A 27,686-nucleotide genomic window follows, 5' to 3' on the forward strand; every position below is an offset into this window, starting at 1 on the left:
GGCAAAGTTGCACTATCTGGACTCAATCTCAGGTTTGAGTTACACATACGCAGCAGAAATAACTTATAAAATAGATGCCAGACTTAAATTTAATCCTAACTTACATAAGATAAACTTTTATCGCTTCTATCACCTGTCTATATGTTTGAAAGTTAGTGTTAGTCCTCAGTCATCTCTGACTCTTTGCAACCCCAGGCTCCTCTGTCCATGGAATTCTCCAGGCAAGAATACTGGAGTGGATAACCATTCCTTTCTCCAGGGGATATTCCCCGTCCAGGGATTGAACTCGGGTCTCTTGTTTATGCATCCTTAAAGAGTCCCAACAGCATCCTGAAAAAAGCTTGGTACCTTTGGGAAGGATCCCCTTTAAACCCATCCCCAACCTGCCATGGGATAGGGCTGGTACCCTCTGCAGATGGTACAGAGAAGTTGCTCCTTCCCCCCAGCTCACATCCTTTCCATCTCATGACTGGCCTCATAGTCTCAGGTTCAAAAATAACTGCAAGTTCATGAGGAATTTCGTGAGGAAAAATTATTTTTTCCCTCCCACCAAATGAAGATTTTTTGTTTTTACTGATTTTGGTTTCATTTTTTTAATGAGACAAGTTTCATATCAAAATCAGAAAATATAGATGAGAAAATATGTAAGCATTCAGAGGATAATCACTAAACACTATCCATGATACCACAGTGCCTTAAAAAAAAGAATGAGATCATGCTGGTCATGTTATTTTTTCTTTTTCTATTTAACAACTATGGCCGTCCATCTCCAACATCAGTCTAACATGATTGAAGAGACTGAGGGAAGTTAAAATGAAGATGCTGAGAACAGTGTGCTGTGTTTCAGTACATCTAAAGTACTGTTTGTTACAGTTATATTTAAAAGAGATAATACACAAGGACTTATAGCACATGAAACTGTTCAATATGTTGTAAAAACCTAAATGGGAAAAGAATTTGAAAAGGGATAGATACATGTATATGTATAACTGAATCACTTTGCTGTACACGTGAATCTAACACAACATTGTAAATCAACTTTACTCCAATATAAAATTAAAAATGTGTGGCTCAAACACTGCTTGGTGAAGAATCACCTCTAGTGCCTATTGAAACCAGAGATTAGGGGACCTGTGAAATCAGGATCTCTAGGTGAGGGGCCAGAAATTCTCCTTGTTGACAAGCTCCCAGGTGATCTTTCTCTGTTTGTCGATCACTCATTTCTTATTTTAAACTAATTTTTATTGGAGTATAGTTGATTTACACTGTCTCATTAGTTTATGCTGCACAGCAAAGCAATTTAGTTGTGTACAGGCAAATTCTTTACCATCTGAGTCACCATGGAAGCCCTGGATATGTGTATATATCAGTTCAGTTCAGTCGCTCAGTCGTGTCAGACTCTTTCGACCCCATGAACCACAGCATGACAGGCCTCCCTGTCCATCACCAACTCCCGGAGTCCACCCAAACCCAAGATCATCAAGTCTGTGATGCCATCCATATATATACATACATACACATATACATATATATCTACTTTTTTAGATTTTGTTTCCGAAAGGTCATTAAATTATCTTAAAGAGAAGACCGGTTTTCCCCAACACTCCAGAATATTTCTATTCTTGAACCTTTATGTTCTCTGATCTTTATTTTAGGAGACATCAACGGATGGTCTACACAATTTGACAGATATTATGGCAATAACTACAAAATGACTTCCTTGTATCCCAGTATTGTGGCAGAAACATCTGAATGCTGTAAGTAGTTAGAAGGGCTGAGCATCCTTGTCTATGGGCTTATAGTAAGATACCATGTTGTTAAAAGTTGGATACAATGGTTTTAATATTTTTATACAGTTAATTTCACTTTTCTATTTGCAAAATTATAATTTTCTATTAGACATACAACCTGAAATTGAGAATTTGATTTTTAAATGACTCAGGGATCATAAGTGCAACAGGACTAAATCATGCTAGGTATTGATGCAAACAAAATTAATGTCAGTACATTGGGGTTTCTATTTTACATGTCCCCTTTTCACAGTCACTGTAAACTCTGATATAAAAGCAACTCCATACCAGGATATTTGAGGGAACAAAAACTTACCTATGTGCGTGTCCCTATAGCAAATTAGAGAAGCAATCACCTTGAGTTGCTGCATTGTGCTGTGGAAGCTGTGTAAAGAAAAGTGAAGTCTCTTTCCCTTATTCATGTGGCTGTACCCATGTTTGATGTTGGATCTGAACTTATGTTATAGTTATATTGGATTTAACCTCATGTGTGCAGAACCAATTAAATGTTTTAACCAATGAAAAAAAAGGAAATGAAAACAAGAGCAGAGAAGCTGTTGGGATTTTAACATGTGTAAGTGAAAAAGCTTCTGGGGTCTAAGTCATACTTTACAGCTACCAAAAAAGCCTTATTTGTTATACTCTACATTTAGTCACATAACAAAAACTTACAAAAACCATGGAAAGGATTGTAGGAGGGTATAACATTGAGGATAAACTCTATAATTTCTAAAATCAGGAAGATCAATGTACATAATTCTTTTTAAATAAATTGGGTTTATTCTGATAAATTATTGACATATAAATGTGTGCCTTAAAGTTGTAATTTCAATCATATCTTTCAAAACCTTGGTTAAAAGGAAGGGTTTGAGGAAAAGAATCCTTTACTACATTTTCCACTTTATGTTCTACCACAAATTGTAAAGTGCAGCTTTTTAATTTTTTTTTAAATATTTTTTGCCTTTACTGCTCAAATAAAACTCATAAAAACTGCTAACAATCCCCACTTTGAGTGGATATAATCCCTCCTGTTAATCTCACAGGTCACTCAGCAATCTATCTCAACCACATGTTGTCTTCTTGTCAAAATATGGAAACCATGGAACTCCCTTGGTGTTCAGTGTTTAAGACTGCACTTCCACTTCAGGGAGCATAGGTTCGATTAGGGTTAGGGAACTAATCTGTGGTTAGGAAACTAAGATCTTGCAGGCTGCATGGTGCGGCTGAAATATATAGAGAGAGAGACCAGATTACTTGGTCATGAAAAAGCTGAAAGCTTTTGGAAAAGGAAAAAGTTAACGGGTATAATTTAACTACTAATATCAAGCGTAAAACTAATGGATTAAGCCATACAGTCTCAAAATATCATTTTAATTTTTCTCTTTTGATTCATTCTATATCCTTTTCATTTCTTAAATTTTAATTGACTCTCTTTATATTTTACATTATTCCCAAAAGGATTTAGGCAATTTTCAATAAAAATAAATATGGCTATGAACAGACTTAACCCATTAACATGACATAAGAGACAAAAATTCCATAGTAAATGGGATAAGAAGTAGAGAAAGAAAATTATATAAGAGTTACTACCTAGTTCTTAATTTTGTAGTCATTAGGTCAAAGACCGAAAACAATGGGTTGCATAACTTTCGTAGTTTGGTCTGTAAAGCAAAAACAAACAAACGGGAAAAACAGATCAAGTCAGCAAGAGAAATAAATTTTTTGCCAGATGATGAGCTCTGGGAGAAATGTTCCCTAAGTATTCTTACATAAGAGAAATGCAGTTACATAAAGAGTGATGCTTCAAAAAGTACAAAGGCAATTTTTTATCTGTTCTTAGAAATGAACAAACATATAATTTTTAATTAGAATTTTGAAGAAAGATAGGGGTGGGGTGGTAATTTAAAATTCAGTATCTTTTTTCAAACTTAAAACTAGTATAAAAAGTAAATGTAAACATAGTGTAAAATTAGGGGGTGAAACTTAAATTAAGGTTCCTACTGTATCACTTTATTCAATTTTATTTTAAGTGTTTATTGGAAACTTAACTGAGAAATTTAACTGGCTTATAATACTTTATGACTGAATGAATGTGAGGAACTCACATTTATAAAGTCACCTCTCAAGAAAAATATCACGGAAAACATATCCATCATAACAAATATATTCATAAAGTTTAAATTTGAGGAATATGGAAAGTATAGAGATTTGGAAAAAATTATTTACTTAGCCATAATTTCACCACTCAGAAGCCACCAGCATTAACTTGCTGGTTCATTACTCATCTTTCTTTTTATTTTAGCATAGTTGAAACTTTCAGTGCAATCCATTCCTGTCATATTTTGAGGTAGCACTTTAGCATAGTCAGGTATTCATATTATAAATCTTTCAAAATACCATAAATTTTTAAGTGACATAATTTGCTTCATCCTTCTTTCCTGGTAGGATATTTAGGTGCTATTTTTTCACTTTCCTTATCAACACATATGAATTATCAATCTTAACTCAGCCTATAAAAATAGAAAGGAAAAAAAAAAACACACCAGATTAATGCTATCTTCTCCATCTTCTATTTTTACCCTTTGTACCAACTTCTGAGGCCCTTCATCTCCCCTCCAAAAGCTCCCTGTCCCCTCCCAACAATACACACGTTAGCACAGGAATTTAGATAGAATTAATTTTTAGGGATCCATTGCCAAAATGGTCACTTACAACCATAAGACTGTTCAAAACTTCTTGGCACAGACTCTGCTGACACAGAAAACACACAAAACCTAAATTATGATCGTAAGCTCTCAGGATTCTGTAGGGAATCTGCACAGTTGTTTGGAAGGAGACAAAAAACACCCGGTGGCCACATATCTGAGCAAAGCAATACCTGGCTGTTTCCAAGGCTGGAGCTCACTGTGCAAATTTCCCACCATCATCCACCATCTTTGCCATCAAGATGCTTTTCCACTCTCTAGAAACTTTCCTGTAAAGGTTCTAGACTAAAAGTCTGCAAACAGAAAGTTCTCACAAGAAGTTTTGTCTGTCCTATAGTGATTTAAATGTTTTTAAGTATTACTGTTTTTAAGTAGGTAATTATATAAAAAGTATTGTCTTTCTGGCTTCTTTGAGGAAGTTGGTTGACTCGGCCACACATGCTCCTATGGTAATAGGGCAACAGTTAGGAGAAGCTGTCCCACAGGGACTCCAAGATGCAATCGGTACCCGCTTTGCCTGCTTCTGTAAATATTCAAGTCTATAAGCTCTGCTCTAAGTGCAGGGTTTCAAAGTAAATGTAAAAGAGAATATCCCCTATCGCTCTTGATGAGGCATCATCCATTCTTCATCAATTCAGGGATCAGACGATGTCTGTGACACTGAATAATACTCCCATTTAGCTATATGAACACACCACCCCAAATCTCTAATAAACCTTAGCAATATCGGGAGCCCACAAGGTAGCCGACGGCATACATCCCATTTTCCCTCTCTTTCCAACTCCCATCAGTGAGAACAGAAGAGCTATGCATAAAAAATGTTCACTTCCTTAAGTGAAGCAGTAGCCATTCTTACAGTCCTATATAAACAAAAAGAAGTCCTTTGAAGAGTTCCTGAATTTAAAAAGAAAATCTACCAGCACTATAGTTCATAGTCAAGTTCTTTTTCTTGCTAGTTAAAAACAGCTTAGCATTCCATTAAAAGCAACACTTTATTCTTAATAGCAGCTTTAAAATGAACATTAAAGCCCATCACACACTGTTGTGTCACCTTTAGACATAGCTACTCTCCAAGGATAAAATAAGAGCAGATGACTTCATTTTCCAACAAATAGAGAAAAGCAAACTGCTACTTTTTTTTAATGCATGGGCTGTTAAATGTGTATGTTTCCCTATCTTAAGGTCCTAATATCATTTTAATGTTTAAAGCAAACTTTTGGAAACTTAATTTAAAGCTTTGCACAAATTGCTTACATAAGACACAACACACTTTGGTGTATGATTTTCTCATAGATTTTTGTTTCTTTCTTTTCATTCCCCTCCTGTTCCTGGTCCCTCATCATCCCTTCTCCTTACTACATCCTCTTTATTCAGTGGTCGGTTCTGCACCCATGCAATGTATTTGCCAAGGTTTAGAGCTTGAGTGTGATGAGATCAATTTACGAGCTGTTCCATCAGTTTCTTCAAATGTGACTTTCATGTAAGTAGAAAAAAATGTTTTCATTCTGACAGCCAGTACAGCACTTGTAAAACTTGTAAAACTTGTAAAACATAATTAAGGTGTAATCATCATTGGTAATAATGCATTGTCATTCAAGAAGATATCATTGTTCCTTGGTCAATTATAATGATTGCTGATATTTATTTGTATTATTAAATGATAGATCCTACTCTAAGTTATTCTCTGTACTCACTTATTCAGTCTCTCATAACAATCTTACGAAGTATTTAGTATCACTATGTTGTATCTAAGCAAAAGATGCCATCAAGTATATGTGCTACTAAAGAAAAAAGCTACGATCAAATTACTATATAAAGCTTTCTTAACACCGGACACATTAAAAGAGTCAATTTTTTAATTATTAGAAATAAATTTTAATACGCTCATGTATAAATAAAAATATAAAGCAAGTAAAATAAAGTGGCATCCAACCCCATTACTTCATGGCAAATAGAAAGGGAAAAGGTGGAAGTAGCTACGAATTTCCTCTTCCTGGGCTCCAAAATCACTGCAGATGGTGACTGCAGCCATGAAATCCGAGGACTATTGCGTCTTGACAGGAAAGCAATGACAAACCTAGACAATGTGTTGAAAAGCAGAGACAGTACTCTGCCGACAAAGGTCCATATATCAAGGCTATGGTCTTCCCAGTGGTCACGTATGACTGTGGGAGTTGAACCATAAAGAAGGCAGAACGCCAAAGAATTTTTGATGCCTTCAAACTGCAGTGCTGGAGAAGACTCCTGAAAGTCCCTTGGACAGAAAGGAGATCAAACCAGTCAATCTTAAGGGAGATCAACCCTGAATATTCATTGGAAGGACAGAGCCTGAAGCTGAAGCTCCAGTATTTTGGTCATCTGATGCAAAAGACGACTTGTTGGAAAAGTCCCGATGCTGGGAAAGACTGAGGGCAGAAAGAGAAGAGGGCATCAGATGATGAGACGGCTGGATGGTATCACCAGTGTAATGAACATGAACTTGGGCAAACTCTGGGAGATGGTGAGGGACAGGGAGGCCTGGCATTCTGCAGTCCATGAAGTTGTAAAGAGTCGAACACAACTGGGCTACTGAACAACAACAAAATAAATTGGATAAAATATTCCATCACTTCACATTTAAAATCTAACTCTTCTGAGTCACACTTGACCCAGAGACTTAATGTTCATTTTTTCCCTAAATAACTCATACTTAGGCATGTAAAAGAAAATTATCCTCATAAGAAACAACTTACTGATCCAATCTTAATTTGAATTCAACAAACTTCAGCAACACAAACACACACATTTGGCTGAATTGTTAAAAGAAATTAGCAAAGAATAGACATTTTAATCCAATATTTCTGCTGAGTTTTTTGTTTTCATACAGGTGTTTTAGTGCCTTACGGCTCTGACTTTTGTATATATGTGTATATATATATATGTGGATGAGATAGGAGCAATTCTTAAGGTGATAAATGTTGGCAAGTCCTGCCCTTTTCAACCCAAACCACATAACACTGCAACTTATATGCCTGACATATTCAAGGAACAGAGAAGAACTCCAGCTCAGAGTTCCTGTACACAATAGTATAATCAAATTTACAGAATCTGAGGAGCTTACCCAATTTGTCAATGAGCTGAGAACACTGGACAGGTTAAGCCACAAAGATCTGTTTTCCAAAGGAGGTGACATTTTCCCATATACTAAGAACAGCATTCAATCTCATCCTAGACTCATCATAGCTATTTTCATAGTAATTAGTCCTGCCAGAAAAAAGATACCCCCCCCCAAAAAAGTCTGAGGTCCTGTGGAGAGTTTCTGCGATTTAAATTATGACTAGAACACCTAGGTATAAAAATTTAAGATGAGTTTCTTCTAGTTTTAAAGAAAAAAATCATCACTAATACTGCTTGTACAGAAATGCTAGCAAGTCCAAATCAATGAATACCCTCATGTTGGTAATCTCATCTTTTGTTTTCCTACAAATAGAATTTGAATATATTTTTCAACAATTTAATTTATTTTTGTAAAAGGAAAAAGAGGAAAAGGGCTGGAGGAATGGAAGTAGATATAGCAGTGACTAAGAAGAGAGTGTAAGTGCCCCTGAAGGCATTCTAATTCAACTTAGAAAAGGCTATCCTGGCTCAAAATACATATACACACGCATCCAAAAATATAGACATTTATAAAGAGATGTATACAGACCTATGAGCTGCCAATTTTCAACCCTTGATATGAAGAAAAGCTGGAATCAGATCTTTTTTTAAATTGAGGCATAATTGCTTTACAGTGTTATGTTGTGTGCTGTGTGCTAAGTCATTCCAGTCATGTCTGACTCTGCAACCCTATGAACTGTAGCCTGCCAGGTTCCTCTGTCCATGACATTCTCCAGGCAAGAATACTGGAGTGGATTGCCATTCTCTTCTCCAGGGGATCTTCTCGACCCAGGGATAGAACCGGCATGTCTTACCTCTAACCTTCATTGGTGGGCGGGTTCTTTACCACTAGCACCACCTGGAAAGCCCATAGTTTTGTGTTAGTTTCTGCTACACAACAAAGTGAATCAATTATATGTATACATATATCCCCTCCCTCTGGAGCCTCCCTCCGACGCCCCATCCTAGCCTTCCAAGTCATCACATAGCACCAAGTCAAGTTTCCTGGGCTACGCGGCAGCTTCCCACTAGTTCTTTATTTTATACGTGGTGGGGTCGCACAGAGTCGGACACGACTGAAATGACTTAGCAGCAGCAGTGTGTATTTGTCAATCCCAATTTCCCCCCACTCGCATGTTCACACATCCATGCTCTACATCTGCATCTAGAATGCAATCTGATCTTCATGAATGATTGGGTACAGAAGGCAAGAGAGAAGAAAGGATTCAGGGTGACTCCAAGGTTTCTGTCCTGAGGAACAGGGTGATAGGGGAGACTTGGTGACAGTTAGTGGGGCAGATTAGAACTTCAATTTAGTTGTTTTTTCAATGATAGATTAAAGATCACTCCATGGAAATTGCCAACAGGCATTTGGAAATGTAGGAGTCAAGCTCAGGAATTCATGTCTATAACATTTCATTAATATTAAATGTTAAAATACAAGGCTCTACTATATTATAAAGTATTTTGGTCCATCCTGTAAAGTGAGAGAATTAACACCTACCTCTTTTTATGTCAGTAGGGTATTATAAAAATACAGAGAATGCTACTTGTGAAATATTCTGCATCATTAGAAAGAAGTAGTCTATAAGTTCTAGGCACTATTAATAAAAAAACTTAACTTCCTAAGAAACATTATTCAGGAGCCATTAAAGGAGCCACCCCTCCTTCTAGAGTCACCCTCTCACTCAGGAGCTATTAGCCTCTTCCTCTTGAGTTCTTTCGTAGAATCTCAGTTGTATCTCCTTTAAGTATATCAAATGTTCTCCCTCATGCCATAGTGGTTGGGGTGGTCCTAATCACCACCAGAAAAAGGAGAATGCCATAAGCTTCATGGGGGCCCTACAATGTGGTTTTTCTATATAACTTCCAAGTCCATAACAAGTACAATAAGCTCTAAACCGTGTTTCTGAGTTGAATTTACAAGTAAATCATTACAATAAAAAATAGTCCTGAGCTATTATCCAAAGAAGAATCTTTATTTAATAAAGTATGTTATTTGTCATCCAAATAGAGTATGAGTTTATCCAGGACGGGGATATTACCTTTTTTGCAAAGTACAATAGAAGGCATTCAACCCAGGTTTGTTGAGAAAATTAATGAATGAACACCCTTTTGGAAGCACACTAAACTTTCATCAATAACTTTAAATCAAACCCAAACATTTAGCAGTTAATCCTTACACAACACAAACATTTGAACAGGGATATAAAGCAGAATTGAAGCTCTAAGCCAAGTGAGAACTCTTAGTAGAAAAGGGATTTTCAATTAGCTGATATAAGGAATAAAACATTTGGTGATAACCCAGCAGCTAAGAGTGATCTCTAGAGAAGGTTACTAGCTAATCAACCTTTGACATTCAGTCATTAAAAGAAAAAAAAATCACTAAATGACGGGTCTGTATAGTTTAGAATGGTGTTTCTTAACTTTTTTTCTTTTCTTTATTGCCTCCCTTCCTGAGGCTATTTTAGACATTTTTGTCCTCATCTGTGATGTTTTAATACTTCAGATATACTGTGTATATTTACACATACTAGTTCTTTATCTATTAAAAAAGTAAGCTTTTTTCACTCCTTAAGAAATTAATTTCTTAATTTTCCAATAACGTTCATGTTGAGAATACATAGTTTTCTATATTCTAGAATAGTTTTTTCTCCAATTAGTTTCCAAAAATGTGTTCTCAAGAGTCTGAGAAGCTATTTTTAAGAAGGATTCATTATCAAGTTCAGGCAATACTGGTCCACACCAACACAAGTAACACTAGTCATGTCTTTTGTATGAAGCTGTCTCTTCACTGAGTTCTTTATGTTGACCATTGTTTCCAAATGTTTGTCCCACAGTAGATCAAACTCCCATCAGTGAGGTGTATTGCTCATTTCTTAATGAGCACCTGCTCCGTCATAATAGACGAGGACAGTAACAACAGTGGCACCATATTATTAGAGGTCATGTAGTCCAAATACATTCTTTCACAGTTAAAGAAACTGACATGGAAAGATTATGTATGTTTCATGCCAGGGACTGCCAGCTTCAATGGTTGGGATTTTTTGCTTGTTTTATTTTGTTCCTACCATATTATATTGCTTAAAGAATTAAACGTTAGGTCCTTTTCAATACAACCACAATTATGTGAACCTGGCCTGTGTCAAGCTGCTTATAAACTGTAATACAAGTGGAAATCTTTTTTATACAACTTATTAGAAATTGCATTGGGATTACTTCTTGAATAAAGATGGTTCAACTATATGGACCAATGGACAGTTTCCTTTATAAATAATTTTTAAAGGAAGCAAAGGTAGTGGAATGTGAAAATTGAAATATTGAGGATTATAATATTAGGTTCTTGAATATGCTTTAAACAAGAAAACACTATCCTTATTGTCACTCAAAAACTGAGATGCTTTCTGTTTGTTAAATAAAAATAGAAAAGAACATAACTGAAGATTATTTTACCAGTTTTATTGTTTCAAGTTTTTGTCAGAATTACAATGTTGTAACTTAAATTTAAGAAAACTATTTCAAATAATTCAAAATCAACAGTCCTAGTTCAATTAGTACTATGAAGAGAAGCAATTCCCAAGACCGACGGATGGTAAGACCCTGAGCTCACCTCCTCTCATGGGCACCACAAAACCATCACTAGCTGCAGAACCGTCTGTGAAAAAGACTGGAACCTACCAGGAAAGACGGTCTACAACGAATGTCAGAAAGAAGTAACTACAACAAGAAGGGAAGTAGGAGCAGAAACTTCGTATAATCAAGACCCATAACCCCAGGGGATGACCCAAAAATGGGAGAACAATTGCAATTGTAGAGATTCTCCTAAAGGGACCAAGGGGCCCAAACCACACATCAGGCTCCTCAATATGGGAATCCTGTACCAAGAAGACGAGGTCCAAGAACACTGGTCTTTGAAGGCCATCAGAGCTTACTTTCAGGAGTCCCAGAGGGCAGTGGGAAATAGAGACTCCACTCTTAAGCGGTGCATGCAAAACCTTACCTGCTCAGGGACCTGGGGCAGAAGCAGTAATTTGAAAGGAACCTGGATTAGTCTCACCTGCTGATCTTGGAGAACCTCCTGAAGAGGCAGGAGGCAACGAGAGCTCACTCTGGGGACATAGACAAGGGGGCAGCCATTCTGGGAGCTCATTCTACCAAGCAGACCCTGGTGCTGACAAATGCTATTTTGGACTTGGAAGCAATCTAAGTGTCCATTGATGGAGGAATGGATAAAGAAGATATAGTACATATATATAATGGAATACTTCTCCACCATAAAAAAGAATGAAATTTACCATTAGCAACAAAGTGGATAATACCTCAAGGGTATTATGCTTAGTGAAATAAGTCAGAAAAAGACAAATACTCTATGTTTTCACTTATATGTGGAATCTAAAAAATAAAACATATTACCAAATATAACAAAACAAAAAGACTCATATGTATAGAAACCAAGCTAGTGGTTACCAGTGGGGAGAGGGAAGGGGGCAAGGTAAAATGGGGATTAAGAGCTACAAACTGCTGTGAATAAAATAAATGAGCTACGTCACAGGAATGTAGCCAATATTTTCTAATAACTATAAATGCAGTATAATCTATAAATATTTTGTATTTCTATGTTGTATATCTGAAACTAATATAATACTGTAAATCAGCTGTATCTTAATAAAACACTAATTAATTAAAATAAAATTAAGATATCTCTCAAACAAAAATCTCTTCTAAAAAATTTTAAATGGTATGAATACAAGAGTGACATTATGAATCAAAGTATTTCCTGAAAGCTAGTCTTAAAGTAAATAGAGTTTATAATTGTTCATACTGCTATTAAAAGTAAAGAAAAGAACTTTAAAATCCAAAATTTACATTTATTTCAGGTCACTCAGGCGGAACTTAATAAGAAAGCTTCCTCCTAATGTCTTCAAAAGGTACCATGGTCTTCAGACTCTGTAAGAAAAAATTTTAATTCTTAGTATTAAATTGACTAATGTTTTTTGGCATATCTGTTTCTTCGCACTTCTGCAGAGACCAACACTACACCTCTGCTTAAGTCTAACCCCTCTTTGGGGAAGTATTTAACTGTTAGCTGGAGACTACCAAGTAACATTGTTTTTCTGACTGCTTCTAGAAGCCACCCTAGCAAACTCTCAGATATCTATCCCTAAAGAAACCAAAGTATGTGTACTGTGAATTCTCTTACTCTGAATTCTCAATGTGTATTGAGAATTCTCTCAATTCTCTTGCCCCTCCCCCAAGTAAAGACACTCAAGAGGCTTTGCTCTCTGTACCTCAACATCAATCATAGAGAAAGATGTTAGTACCCTTTACCAGGCCTGCCCTCATGCTTAGATAGGGAAATTTTTCTTCCGTATGTTTGCAAGTCCAATCTCTACACAAGATAGCAAGTTCTTGTGGTTTGAAACCTCCAAGCATGTTGTTTTGTAGAATTAATTCCATGTTCACATCTACCTCATTGAGTTTTATCTGACATGTTGGCTTCCCATCAGTCTAAGATTACCAACGTACTCTCAAAATCTGTAATGGCCCCGGTGATGGTCGCCTGTTATTTAGGTCAGTTTTGTGGCTGAATTATATTGTCACAGGCTTAAACTGCTAGGTTTAAGTATTCTGTGTCTGCATTACACTATGGAGAAAACATGTCAGAGTTCCTGGTTTCATTTTCACATCTGCATTGGTTTTGGGTTTGTGTTTACACTATAGAACCCTGGTACATAGATATCATCTATCTGTACTTTTTCTTTAAGATAATAGAAATAGAACAGAATCAGAAGAAAAATTATGCATTTTGTTTGATGAAATATTCTCAAAGCTCAGATTATCTGAAGAAAAAGTTTTCACATCCGAAAACTGAATTCCAATAAAAGACGTTTCAGAAGTATATTCTAGATATTAATCAATCAAGAGAGAAGAGGTTTTCAAGTTTAAGCCTGATACACACATTTCAAGAGGACACTTTCTTCCTGTTTCCTGATCGCTGGAGTAGGAAGAATTTTCCCGATCTGTAGCACCACCTTGTGTTCACATGGTTTAAAAGGAGTCAGGCTGCTACTGCTGCTGAGTCGCTTCAGTCGTGTCCAACTCTGTGCGACCCCATAGACGGCAGCCCACCAGGCCCCGCGGTCCCTGGGATTCTCCAGGCAAGAACACTGGAGTGGGTTGCCATTTCCTCCTCCAATGCATGAAAGTGAAAAGTGAAAGTGAAGTCGCTCAGTCGTGTCCGACTCTTAGCGACCCCATGGACTGCAGCCTACCAGGCTCGTCCGTCCATGGGATTTTCCAGGCAAGAGTACTGGAGTGGGGTGCCATTGAATTCAACTCTAATTTCAGTATGTTGGCATTGTTATACAATGAACTTTAATTCTTGAACAACCAATTTGTTCCAAGTAATAGATCAAAATAGCCTAATTACCAAAAAAGTTGTAATTGGTGGCTAGAGATATCCTTTGATTCCACCTCCAGGCAATATATGGCTTCCCAGGCAGCACTAATGGTAATGAACCCAGTCTGTCAATGCAAGAGACATGAGGGACATAGGCGCAATCCCTGGGTCGGGAAGATCCCCTGTACGAGAACATGGCAACCCACTCCAGTATTCTTGCCTGGAGAATCCCGTGGACAGAGGAGCCTGGTGGGCTACAGTCCATTGGGTTTCAAGGAGTCAGACTCAACTGAAGCGACTTAGCACGCACTCACACCAGGACAATGGTGACTCGCATCAGAAGAAGGAAAGAAGTCAGGCTTAAAATCCTTACTTCCTTCTTGCTACAACCTGGGGCCAGTGCTTATGAATGTGTGGAGCTTAACTGGGTACATGGGATGCAAGGGCTTGTGCTCCAGGTTCTGTTTCCTCTGACCTCCTGTTAATTCCAGGCCCCACCTTCAGCATGACCTCAGTGAACTCTGCAGCCAGCATCCTTGCTTGGCCTTCCAAGCTCATTTATAGTCTTCTAGACCTGACTTTTTGTATTTCTGTTTTTCTCTTCTGTGGTATGTATATTTGATACATTTTCTCAAACACTTTTTGGAGCAAAACTTGGGTGTCAAATAAATACAATCCAAGTTGACTTGCTTGGCCAATCTGTGATGAACATGGCATATGGTTTGGGGTCTTAGTAATGTCATAGCCTTGTAGTGCTACCAGGGCTGTGCTGAATAGTATCAAGTTTATAGAATTACATCAGGAAATATCAGAATGTTAAAAAGGCTTCTAGGCCTCTTTGATTAGTTTAAGTACCTTGCTAGGCCCTAAAACTGAAGTTTCGCTCATTGAAAATTCAAATGTTAAATTTTAGGCATCATAAGTCTAAATTTATAACTAGAAGCTCTAAATAAAAACCAGCCCAGTAATTTATGAACTTAATCAAGAAAGAAAATTACATATATCCAGCTTCACTATTTTGTCCTGTTTATCTTTTTTAATTTTAAAGAATTCTTGACATTTCCCCTTTTTTATTTTTTTCAAAAAAAAATTATTGAAGTATAGTACAATGTTGTGTTAGTTTCAGATGTACAGCAAAATGATTCAATTATACATATATATAAACATAGGTATTCTTTTTTTTACATTCTCTTCCATTATAGGTAATTACAAGATGTTGTGGTAAAATACACAGGACATAAAATGTACCATCTTCACCATTTTTAAGTGTATATTCAGAGGCATTAAACACGCCCACATTTTTGCACCACCTTCACCACCATCCATCTACAAAATTCTTTTCATTCTTGCAAAACTGAAACTCCTTTTCCTCATGTTTTCCCTTTAATAATCATTTTCACAGGTGCCTGCAAAACAATAAGATTAGATCCGTATCTGTCTATGCTTTCCGAGGACTGTACAGTCTTACTAAACTGTAAGTACCAGGGCCAATTAGTCTTCCCATTCCGTGGTGGCCTGTGGACCCGACCCCTCCCACTGCATATTGCCCTGCCACCCATGATGGCGTTCAGGGCATGTGCAGACAGCAGGCGTCTCCACACTGGGGCCAAAGGCGTGGGACCTTGAGTCACACATGCTGCACCAACTCACTGGGTGTGTGAACTTGAGGACTGATTTTCCTTTCTAAGCATCAACTCCCTCTACCGTAAAAGTGAAAACTACAACAGTACCTACCTCAGGGTTGTTGAGGGGAATGAATGAGAAAAATCAGAAGAATTAGGCACACAATATGCATTAGCCATAGTGATGGGAATGAGGACTGAATGACCTTTATCAACCTGAGAAAACCTAGTGATGGCTAAAATTTATGAAGGAGAAAACCCAAAATTGTGCTTTTCCCACTAATTCTCCTTGTACAAATATATAAAGCATGATAAGTTTGAAAGAACAAAGTTTAAAAAAAAATTATGGTAAAATACATATAGCACAGTTGCCATTTGAGTCATTTCTAAGGATATAGTTCAGTGGTATTCAGTACATTCACACTATTCAACTATCCATCTCCAGAACTTTTCATCCTCCCAACTAAGACTCCACATCCATTAAACTCTAACTCCCCAAGCCTCTCTTCCAGCCTCTTGCAAATACCATTAAACATTCTGTCCCTACGAATCTGACTACTCTAGGGACCTCACAGAAGTAGAAACAGGTAATATTTTCCCTTTTGTGTCAGGCTTATTTCATAACATCTTAGTCTTAGCATTATGCCTTCAAGATTCATCCACGTAATATATATCACAATTTCATTCCTGAATGTAACTATAGTAAGACTGAATAATATTCCACTCTGTGTATCACATTTTTTATTTATTGACTTAGATAGACAGACACTGAGGTCATTTCCACCTTTCAGCCATTGTAAATAATGTTGCTATGAACATTGATGTACAAATATTTCTTTGAGCCCTTGATTCCATTCTCTTGGGTGAATGCCCAGAACTGGAATTGCTGGATTATATGGCAATTCTACATTTGATTTTCTGAGGATTCACCTTACTGTTTTCCACAGCATCTGCACCATTTTACATTCTCATCAGCAATGCACAGGTTCCAATTCTTCTACATCCTCATCAACTCTTGCTATTTTCTGGGATTTTGTTGTTGTTTTGTGCTGTGTAGTTTTTAATGACAGCCATCCTTATGGCTGTAAAATGGTATCTCATTCTAGTTAAGAGCAAAGTTTTTTAAAATAGTCATTCTCAGAGTTCCATTTCATTGCATTCTACCAAGCAGCTGACTCCCAGGAGTTATTGAAGGGATTTATGACCCAAAATCACATAAATAAAAGTTTTTTGTATTTCTATTCCTGGCCCCTTGCTTTCTATTCTATCCCATTTTTTAATCCTTAGCTCAAGAAACTTTGGTCAGATTGCTCACTGGTGGTATCAGAGTTTGGGTTTGAGTCAAGAAGGCCACCCAATCACTTAGTAACAAAGTGGAAGAAAGTCACTGGAGTTCCAAAGTCTTAACAGTAACCCCTGTAGCCGTGTCCTCGTCCCTTCTGTCCCCTGCTCTTTCATGTCATAGCAAATTACCCGAAGTCAGGATTGGACTCATCCTTATCATATTTCTGACTACCTTTCTTTACAATCTCTCACAAATCTATTCAAAACTTTTATACATATCTTCTTGGTATAATGTTCAATGAATATACAGGGGGCTCTTGAAAGATAGTAGAAACTGGAGAGTAAATGCAGAAGTGTCTTCCATCCGCTCCTTGGCTTTTTCCTGCCACTAGAATATTGTCTGCATGTAAAAATGTCACATGGTCCTGGGTTTTCATGGATCACCATCAGATTCTGCTCGTCACTCATCCATAGATATTCATTATCCCTCAGAGTGTGCAAGTTCTTCAGCTAGACATTCTAGAGGGCGGTACAGAGAAAGAGAAGTCAGACCTGCTGCCTTCTAGCACATTACACTCTCGTATTTCAGGGAGAACCATGTGCTTCCTCTGGGGAGAGGCACCCCCTTGCTTTCCAGAAGCTTACAGTCTATGTTGGGGAAACAATGCCCACATATATATCATAGTTAGAGATATGGTGAGGGATTTACTTTCTTAGGACTTAAACCTGCTCAAACCACAGCTGCTATGATGGTTGTCTGAAAGCAGTTATCATTTCAGGTCCAGAGCAGTGGATGAAGACTGAAAACTGAAGAAGACCGGGTGAAACAGACAGCACAGGGCTTTGGGAGTGGGGATGGATCAAATACCTTTACTTGGGGGACTTCCAGTGACTCTTAAGGGAGCCTCTGAGATGCTTTCCATCTTCCCGAGCCCAACTGGGGCTCCAGGCTTGCAAGGGAAGGGAAGAAGTGGCTAGAGTGTGGGGGTCTTATCCCATGCTACCCCCAAGCAAAAGTCAGATCTGCGGGGTGGAGAGGGGAAAGGAAATTCTTGGCAGGAGAGATTTCATAGGATATCAGCTCCCTGATCTGTCAGAGTGGAGAAAAGAAGAGAAATCAGTGTGGTCCACATATGAGTAGAAGTGGAATTGGGTTTTCCTGGTGGCTCAGACGATGAATCTGCCTATAGTGAAGGAGACGCAGGAAGTCTGGGTTGGTAAGAGACCCTGGAGAAGGGAATGGCTACCCACTCCAGTATCATTACCTGGAGAACTCCAAGGACAGAGGAGCCTGGAGGGCTACAGTCCATGGGGGTAACAAAGAGTCGGAGACCGCTGAGCAACTAACAACACATCACACGCAACTGCCCAATTTGTCAGAGTGAAGAGAGAAATCAGTGTGGTCCACACATCAGTAGAAATGGGACTGAATGAACACTTGCATAGGAATCACAGGCAGTGGGGAAAAGAGGAGGCAAGAAATTGATGTGGGAAGTTGAACAGAGACATCGTCATGATAATATGTGCCAAGCGCTTCTGACACGCCTGGCCTCAAATGCTCAACAACCCCATGAATTAGGTTCTGATGTTATTTCCACTTCAGAACTGGGGAAACTGGAGATTTCAGAAGTCATTTGCTTCAGGTCACACTGTTAAGTGGCAGAGCTAGGAACCAAACTGTCTGACAGCAATTCAGAGCAGAATTGCTGAGCCAGAGAAATTGATACAGAAATAAACATGTAAGACAGTTTCTCTGCCATTTTAAGCCAAAATAGAAGGAGAGGAATTTTGCATACATTTCAGTCCTGGACTCTTGCTACCACTGGCAACCTTAGGTATTTTGAGAGTTTCACCTCCACTTTCCCAAATCAAAAGGACAAAGTTAAATAGAATTAGATTAAACTAATTTTATTAAATTAGATTGATTAGTTAAATGGAATTAGATTTTTGCAACTATTTGCCTTTATTTATCCCATTATTTATTCTGTTGGGTTATGTGTGTCTGTGTGTGTGTCCAAAAGTTTTCTTCAGAAAAAAAGAAACTACACAAAGACTCTAAGGCCTCTATAAAAGAAGAGAGGTGATTTTTTTAAATGTTTTTTATATTGAGGTTAAAGTTACAAAATATAAAACAATTTAATCATATTTAATTGTACAGTTCAGTGGCACTAAATACATTCACATTGTTGTGCATTCTCACCACCATCCATATCCCTAATTTTTCACCTTCCTAAACTGAGACCCTGGCCCCATTAAACACTACCTCCCCATTCCCCTCCCCACACCTCACCCCTGGCCCTTGGCATCTACCAGTATACTTTCTGACTCTATGAATTGACTATTTTAGCTTGATTCCACTTATACACGAGGTGATTTTGAAAGTTATTAAAAGCTGGTGTTTGCTCTTGGAAGAAAAAGAAAAACGCATAAGCAATCAGTATAACAGAAGGAAGAGAGCACCTACTCTGCAGAAGAGTGAGAAATCAAGTCTCCTCAGAGTACAGGGGGTCAGACTCCCCATAAGGTGCTCAGTGTCTTTTCTCCAGAGCAGGTCCCTGCCTGCCCCAGGGCGTGTGTCCCCCCTCTCCTGTGTCCCCTTTCAGCCTCTTCACAGTGACCCTTCAACTTGTCACCCTCACACCTCTTGCCTTTGCATAAGTCATTTCCTCTCTCTGGGACTCACTCCCACCCATGCTTTGCTTTATGGATGACACACCCTCATCCAAATCTCTTCTCAGTTGAGCCTCTTTCTATTAGGGCTCTCTGTCTGCTCTCCCCTCCAAACTCCACAACCCCAAACAGCATTCAGCATCTTCTCTGCTGGAAAGTCAGAGTAACTGTATGTTCTAGCTCTTTCCCTCCGCTGCTATACTATTTACCTGCTCAGATGTCATCTTCCTCAAAGAAAGGGATTAGAGACCTAGCACAATGGCACCCCACTCCAGTACTCTTGCCTGGGAAATCCCATGGACGGAGGAGCCTGGTAGGCTGCAGTCCATGGGGTCGCGAAGAGTCGGACACGACTGAGCGACTTCACTCTCACTTTTCACTTTCATGCACTGAGAAGGAAATGGCAACCCACTCCAGTGTTCTTGCCTGGAGAATCCCAGGGACGGGGGAGCCTGGTGGGCTGCAGTCTATGGGGTCACACAGAGTCGAACACAACTGATGTGACTCAGCAGCAGCAGCACACTGTCAAAACAATCTGATGAATAGATGAATAGATAGAGTGACTGACTGACTGGTTGATGGTTGATTGATAATTGAGAAATTAAAAACTGGATATGGAAAGGTAAATGATAAAGAACATTAAGAGTTCCAAAGGCAGGAAAATGGCCTGATGAGAACAGCATATAAGAAACTTTAAGATGAATGACTATTGTTCTTCCTTTCCTCATTGTAAGATATCAAGAAGATAACCGATTTACTGTCATTTCTCTTTTTTCAGGTATCTCAGTCATAACAGAATAACCCTCTTGAAGCCGGGTGTTTTTGAAGATCTCCACAGACTAGAATGGCTGTATGTTTCATTTCTGTGGCATATTATGGAATTTGTCTTTATGTTGAAAAAATATATAAAATGAATCCATTTTTTCTCCTGGCTGGCAGGATAATTGAAGATAATCACCTCAATCGAATTTCCCCACTAACATTTTATGGACTAAATTCTCTTATTCTCCTGTAAGTACTAAAAATTTGAGCAAATATTTCAGTTGAAGGAAAACACATGAATAAAAATGATCACTTTGAGTTTAATAGCGTTTTATTTGGAATTAGAACCCGAAAAAGACCTTTCCAACTAAAAACCATTTCCTAGTCCTATTCTACGAGGCTATTCTGTAGTCGTAACAATTTTATAAGATCTTCTGTCTTCTAGAATGTCAGCCCATCGAAACTGAACGCAGCCTCACAGTCATGTTTCATTCCAATATTCTTAGGCACACCAGTACTATGCTTTACAGTAAGTCCCCTACATGCAAACCTTCAAGCTGTGAACTTTTAAAGATGTGAACATGTGTTCCATCAACATCAGACATGAGTGACATTGCAGCTTGTCTTCCATTTCCTGTTGCTGATGATCCTTCAGCTCTACCATCTCCCACCTTCTTTCCGTCCTCCAGTCAGTAGCTCATCTTCCCTGTTCACTCAGTGCCAGCCTCTGTATGCCAGCTGTAGTACCACACTACTATACTTTTCAAGATATTACACTATAAGATCAAAAATGTTTTCTTTATCTTTTGTGTTTGTTATGTATTATTTGTGTGAAAAGTATCATAAACCTATTACAGTACAGTACTATACAGCTGATCGTGTTTGTTGGGCGCCTAGGCTAACTTTGTTGGACTTACGAACAAATTAGACTTAAAGAACATGCTCTTGGAATGGAACTCATTCATACGTAAGGGACTTAGTATATTAATCTTGGTAAAGAAAAATAACGTTCATTTGAAATCACCGTCTTTTCACCACCCACAATTGAAGGGTACAGGTGTTTTCTTCAGTCTGCTGGTGTCACTGCTTCTTCCATATGACAAATATCACTTGTCTAATTTTATTACTAACAAGCACTTAAATATAACAAGACTTACCAAAAAATTAGAATAAGAATGTACCTAACTTATTAGATGTTCTCTACTTCATGAGAATAATGATAAACCCATGTTTGACTTCGGTTGAAAAAAGAAACAGAAAAATGCGACTCCTTTCTGATTCTCTTTTTCAGAGTACTGATGAATAACGTCCTTACCCGCTTGCCTGACAAATCTCTTTGTCAGCACATGCCCAGACTGCACTGGCTGTAAGTTGCTGTATTTTTCTTTTTTAATTTTTATTGAAATATAGCTGATTTAAAATGTTCTGTTAGTTTCAGGAGTACAGCAAAGTAATTTAGTTATATATATGTATGTGTATAATGGAAAAGAATTATAGGTTATTACAAGATATTGAGTATAGTTCCCTGTGCTATACAGTAGGTCCTTGTTGGTTATCTATTTTATATATAGTACTGTGCATCTGTTAATGCCAAGCAACTAATTTATCCCTTCCTTCCCCCCTTTCTTCTGTGGTGACCATTAGTTTGTTTTCTATGTCTGTAAGTCTATTTCTGTTTTGTAAATAAGTTCATTTATATCATACTTTAGACTCCACACATAAGCGATATCATATGATATTTGTATTTCTGTCTGATTTACTTCACTTAGTATGATAATCTCCAGGTCCATCCAAGTTGCTGCAAATGGCATTATTCTTCCTTTTTGTGGCTGAGTAACCACATATTCTTTATCCATTACTCTGTTGATGGACATTTATGTTGCTTCCATGTCTTGGCTATTGTAAATAGCGCTGCTGTGAATATTGGGGTGCATGTATCTTTTCAAATTAGAGTTTCTGCAGATATATGCCCAGGAATGGTGTTGCTCTATTATATGGTAGCTCTATTTTTAATTTGTTAAGGAAACTCCATGCTGCTCTCCATAGTGGCTGTACCAATTTACATTCCTACCAACAGTATAGGAGGGTTCCCTGTATCTCTTCTTACAGAAGACAACTAACTTTTCTATTTTTGCCTAGTTCATTTTGGATATTGGGTTTTTCTCAAATGGAACTTGTCAATATTGTGTCACAATTCCTCAAAAATTTTAGCATGATTTTATTAAACATTCCTATTATCTAAACTAACTCCTCTAAGCTTAGTTCACTTTGGTAGCTCAGTCACATCCAACTCTATGTGACCCCATGGACTGCAGCAAGCCAGGCTTCCTGTCCATCACCATCTCCTAGAGCTTGTTCAAACTCATGTCCATCAAGTCACAGTGCCATCCAACCATTTTGTTCTCTGTCATCCCTTTCTCCTCACACCTTCAATCTTTCCCAGCATTTGGGTCTTTTCTAATCAGTCAGTTCTTTGCATTAGGTGCCCAAAGGATTGGAGTTTCAACTTCAGCATTAGTCCTTCCAATGAATATTTAGGACTGATTTCCTGTAGGATTGACTGGTTTCATCTCCTTACTGTCCAAGGGACTCTCAAGAGTCTTCTCCAAAATCACAGTTCAAGAGCATCAATTCTTCCCATTCAGCTTTCTTCATGGTCCAACTCTCACATCCATACATGACTACTGGAAAAACCATAGCTTTGACTAGATGGACCGTTGTTGGTAAAGTAATGTCTCTGCTTTTTAATATGCTGTCTGGGTTGGTCATGGCTTTTCTTCCAAGGAGCAAGTGTCTTTTAATTTCTTGGCTGCAGTCACCATCTGCAGTGATTTTGGAGCCCAAGAAAATAAAGTCTGTTACTGTTTCCATTGTTTCCCCATCTATTTGCCATGAAGGGATGGGAATGGATGCCATGATCTTCATTTTCTGAATGTTGAGTCTTAAGCCAGCTTTTTCACTCTCCTCTTTCACTTTCATCAAGACGCTCTTTAGTTCCTCTTCACTTTCTGCCATAAGGGTGGTGTCATCTGCATATCTGAGATTATTGATATTTTTCCCAGAAATCCTGATTCCAGCTTGTGCTTCATCCAGTCCAGCATTTCATACGATGTACTCTGCATATAAGTTAAATAAGCAAGTATTCAATATACAGCCTTGACATATCCCTTTCTCAATTTGGAAACAGCCTGTTGTTCCATGTCTGGTTCTAACTGTTGCTTCTTGACCTACATACAGATTTCTCAGGAGACAGGTCAGGTGGTCTGGTATTCCCATCTCTTTACGAATTTTCCCTAGCCTTTGTTCTGCTTCATTTTCTACCTCAAGGCCAAGCTTGCCTGTTACTCTAGGTATCTCTTGACTTCCTACTTTTGCATTCGAGTCCCCTGTGAGGAAAAGGACATCTTTTTTTGGTGTTAGTTCTAGAAGGTCTTGTAGGTCTCCACAGAACCATTCAGCTTCATTGGCATTAGTGGTTGGGACACAGACTTGGATTACTGTGATACTGGATGGAAACTCTTACTAAAATAAAATATCTCCAAAAAAACAAAATACTTTGGAGGCAGGAAGAAGACAGAAGGGATGTTGTGACATTGTATAACATCACCTCTTTTCTTTGTCAATCTATTCACCCATTCATTTGGTATAGATGACTAAGTGACTTTAGTTCCATCTCCAAATTCTGTGTAACAAGAATATAATATTTAGAATTTATTTTTGAAGCCTCATCACAGAATATGTTCCATGGAATTTTTCACACGGTAGCTTTGTTGGTGGTACTTAGCATCAGCCCACCTATGCAAAATTCAATTATCCAGTAAATGTGGCTAAGAGACAGGTAAAAAAATGAAGAAGTGAATCCAAAATATCTCTTCAAAATTTGATCCATAAATTGCATGCACTGTGTCATATGAAAATTCCCTCTGTCTTTTATTTTATAGGAGATTCCCAAAAGTTTGGTTGTTGGAGTTTTAAGCTCACAGCAGACTAGAAGTGCCAGCTTGAAAGTAGGAGGGGAAGTTAGTAAGGTTGGTTTTAGTGAGAAGTAACAACTATCAACCTAATAACAAAGCAGCAGCAAGAAATGCTGTAAAAAGCAGATCCTGTAATTCAAAACACACTAGTTTGGAACCATCTAGGAAAAGAGCAACATCTCCTAAATCGTTACTTACTAAGTCCAGAGGGCATCTGGGTATGACAGTATAGTGCCCTCACTAATGACAAAGGAAAGGGCAAATTAAATGCAATATCATTTGTGGTGATTAAATTTGGGTTCAAAGAATTCATTAACTGTTATAACATACTCAGTAATCCCAACTTAATAATTAAGTAAAATTGAGCAATATTTACATGAATGAATTAGCAATTAAAAGTCCATGCGTTGGTTGAAAACAGAAGCAAATGTGGGACACTCATACAATAATAAAACTTTGCTTTGATTTTAAAAAGGTAGGAAAATTTACATTTCAGATAAAAATAAAACAATTAGGATTTATCACTAAGGAGGTAGACTTTTTAAATTTCTTTATAAAGTTATAATCTTTATAAAAATTATAATCTTTAAATTTTAACTATTCAAACAACTCACTCCACATGCACTCCTGATAGTGAATACTATCCCAATTTTAATGCTAGTAATAATTTTTGCTTCATAAGTATTCATTTTAAAATTAATTATAATGACTTTACCTTGCATATGAACTTTCATTTAGCAAAGTATAAACTAGAAAATCTGTTGGATGTGCTAGCAAACATAGAAAAATATAAATAAAATAAAAAGAGACATGACAGCCTAGGAGAATATACCTGTAAGATATACGACAGACAGCAGACTAAAACCTTTAATATGTGCATGCATACTCAGTAGTTCAGTCATGTCCAACTCTTTGCAACTTCATGGACTGTAGCTCACAAGGCTCCTCTGTCCATGAGATTTCCTAGGCAAGACAACTGGAGTGGGTTACCATCACCTACTCCAGGGGATCTTCCTGACCCAGGGATAGAACCTGCGTCTCCTGCATCCCCTGCATTGGCAAGTGGGTTCCTTACCCATGTGTCACCCGGGGTTGGCCAAACCCAATAGCTCTTGCAAAGCAATTTTAAAAAACCTATAAACACCACAATAAAATATGTGAAATTCAAAAAGGAAGAAAAATAAGTAGTAAATAAGCATACGAACAGCTGAGGCAGTAGCCAAAGTTGAAACGATGATCCCAAGAGTAAAGTAAACTTTCATTTTTGGATGAGACTAAGCAAATTTATATATAGGGAAAAGAAGCTAATATAAAGAATCTGAAAATATAGAAACCAGTGAGGATGCATTATGGAGCAAGGTCCTGGAAGCCATGCAAAGGACAGGCTGTGATGTGACGTGATGTACAAACACAGGTACAGTAAAGATGAATACACCCGCCCTGCTTCCATCAACACGGTGCAATTTCAAGATCATAATATGAAGTATAAATAAAATATTATATATTATATATACTTGTTATATATTATAAATATATATAAAGAAAATAGTGTATATTACAATTCCATTCCAACAATGCTGTACTGAAGGTATAGAAAGCCCCAAGACAATATTGCTCCCTCTCTACCAATGAGAAAGAACTTTACAATCTACACAATCATAATTTTCTCAAGCCCATCAGAGAGCTACAGTCATAAGGCAAGCAAGTACACTGAATTCTAAGGCATGACCAGGAGAGATAGGACACCTACAGTATTTTGCCTTTAGCAGAAGCACAAGGTGAAGAGTTGATGGTCATAAAGCAGGTACAAAGAAAACTGCTAAAACTGTAATAAACCTGTAAAGGTTAAGTGTGGGATAGTGTAACCCTCTGGAATAGCTGTGAACCCCAGACTCTGGGGAGTCAGCTACTCCTAACAGGCTCTTTTCCTCTGGTCTCCACCAACTCACAGCAAGGCTAGGGGTGATTAAAGAAACTGGACAGTCTTCTTTGGTGGCCCACAGGCACAAACCCCTCCTTCTTCCTGAGACACTTCCTTCTTAGGAAGCAAAAGCTTTATGATACCAGTGTGTGTGTGTGTGTGTGTGCTCAGTCATGTCCAATTCTGCGACCCCATGGACTATAATCTGCCAGGCTCCTCTCTTCATGGAATTTCCTGGGCAAGAATACTAGACTGAGTTGCCATTTCTTCCTCCAAGGGATCTTCCAAAACCAGGGATCAAACCCATAGTTCTTGCAGCTTCTGCATTGGCAGGCAAGTTCTTCACCACTGAGCCACCTGGGAACCCAAAAGGGTGGTAGAAGCCAAAGCTCTCTACTCCAGCAACATGGACAGATAAGCCTGTCCAGCCCAGGATCCTGTACTGTTACAAAGTGGGCTGGGACTTCTGGGTCATGATTAACAGCAATGCTGAGAAAGTCCAGTCCTCAAAAAGAGCAAGAAGAATAATCCTTGTCACATTATAAAGCAATCAACAGAACCAGACCTAGAGATAACTCAGATGTTACAGCTACCAAACAAGGAAATTAAAATACTTATGATTGGGACCTCCCCAGCAGTACAGTGGTTGGAACTTCCCCTTTCAAGAGAGGGGTACAGATTTGATTCCTGGTTGGGGAGTTTAGATCCAACATGCCTCATAGCACACACACACACACACAAAAAAACATAAAGCAGAAGCAGTGTTGTGATAAATTCCACAAAGACTTTAAAAATGGTCCATGTCAAAAAATCTTTCTTAAAAAACTTACCATTAATCAGTTAACTGATTTATTGGAAAAAGTAGGCAACATACATGCACATGTGTAAAATGTGTGCAAAAAAGACGGAAGCTTTAAAGAGAATCAAGGAATTACTTCAACAGGCTTAGCAGCAGGATGAACACAGCTGAGCAAAGAATCAATCACCTTGAAGATAGATCAATAGAAAGCTTTCATTTGAATCAAAAAGAAAAAAAAAAACATGACATGAGAGCCAAGAATCCAAAGTTGCAGGATAATATAAAATTGGCTAAAACTGAATTAAAGGGTCACAGAAAAAGAAGAGAGGAAAAACAAGATGTCATCAACTTGGGTCTTCTCTCCAGACATATCAGTTCAGTTTAGTTCAGTCGCTCAGTCGTGTCAGACTCTTTGCGACCCTATGAATCGCAGCACGCCAGGCCTCCCTGTCCATCACCAACTCCCGGAGTTTACTCAAACTCACATCCATTGAGTCAGTGATGCCATCCAGCCATCTCATCCTCTGTCATCCCCTTCTCCTCCTGCCCCCAATCCCTCCCAGCATCAGAGTCTTTTCCAGTGAGTCAACTCTTCTCATGAGGTGGCCAAAGTATTGGAGTTTC

The 27,686-nt window shown here is 38.1% G+C and overlaps 1 protein-coding gene across 1 annotated transcript in view; it reads left to right on the forward strand.

The window, feature by feature from the left end:
• The window catches only part of RXFP1 (relaxin/insulin-like family peptide receptor 1), a 214,307-nt gene that overhangs the window by 146,237 nt on the left and 40,384 nt on the right, over nt 1-27,686 (forward strand). Inside the window, exons 3-9 of the mRNA XM_010836108.1 lie at nt 1,656-1,757; nt 5,870-5,975; nt 12,508-12,579; nt 15,433-15,504; nt 20,385-20,456; nt 20,546-20,617; nt 21,660-21,734. Coding sequence (XP_010834410.1) covers nt 1,656-1,757; nt 5,870-5,975; nt 12,508-12,579; nt 15,433-15,504; nt 20,385-20,456; nt 20,546-20,617; nt 21,660-21,734 — 571 coding nt within the window. The remainder of the gene's footprint in view (nt 1-1,655; nt 1,758-5,869; nt 5,976-12,507; nt 12,580-15,432; nt 15,505-20,384; nt 20,457-20,545; nt 20,618-21,659; nt 21,735-27,686) is intronic.

Source organism: Bison bison, unplaced genomic scaffold, assembly GCF_000754665.1.
Source record: "Bison bison bison isolate TAMUID 2011002044 unplaced genomic scaffold, Bison_UMD1.0 scf7180017864060, whole genome shotgun sequence".
NCBI classification, from domain to species: Eukaryota; Metazoa; Chordata; class Mammalia; order Artiodactyla; family Bovidae; genus Bison; species Bison bison.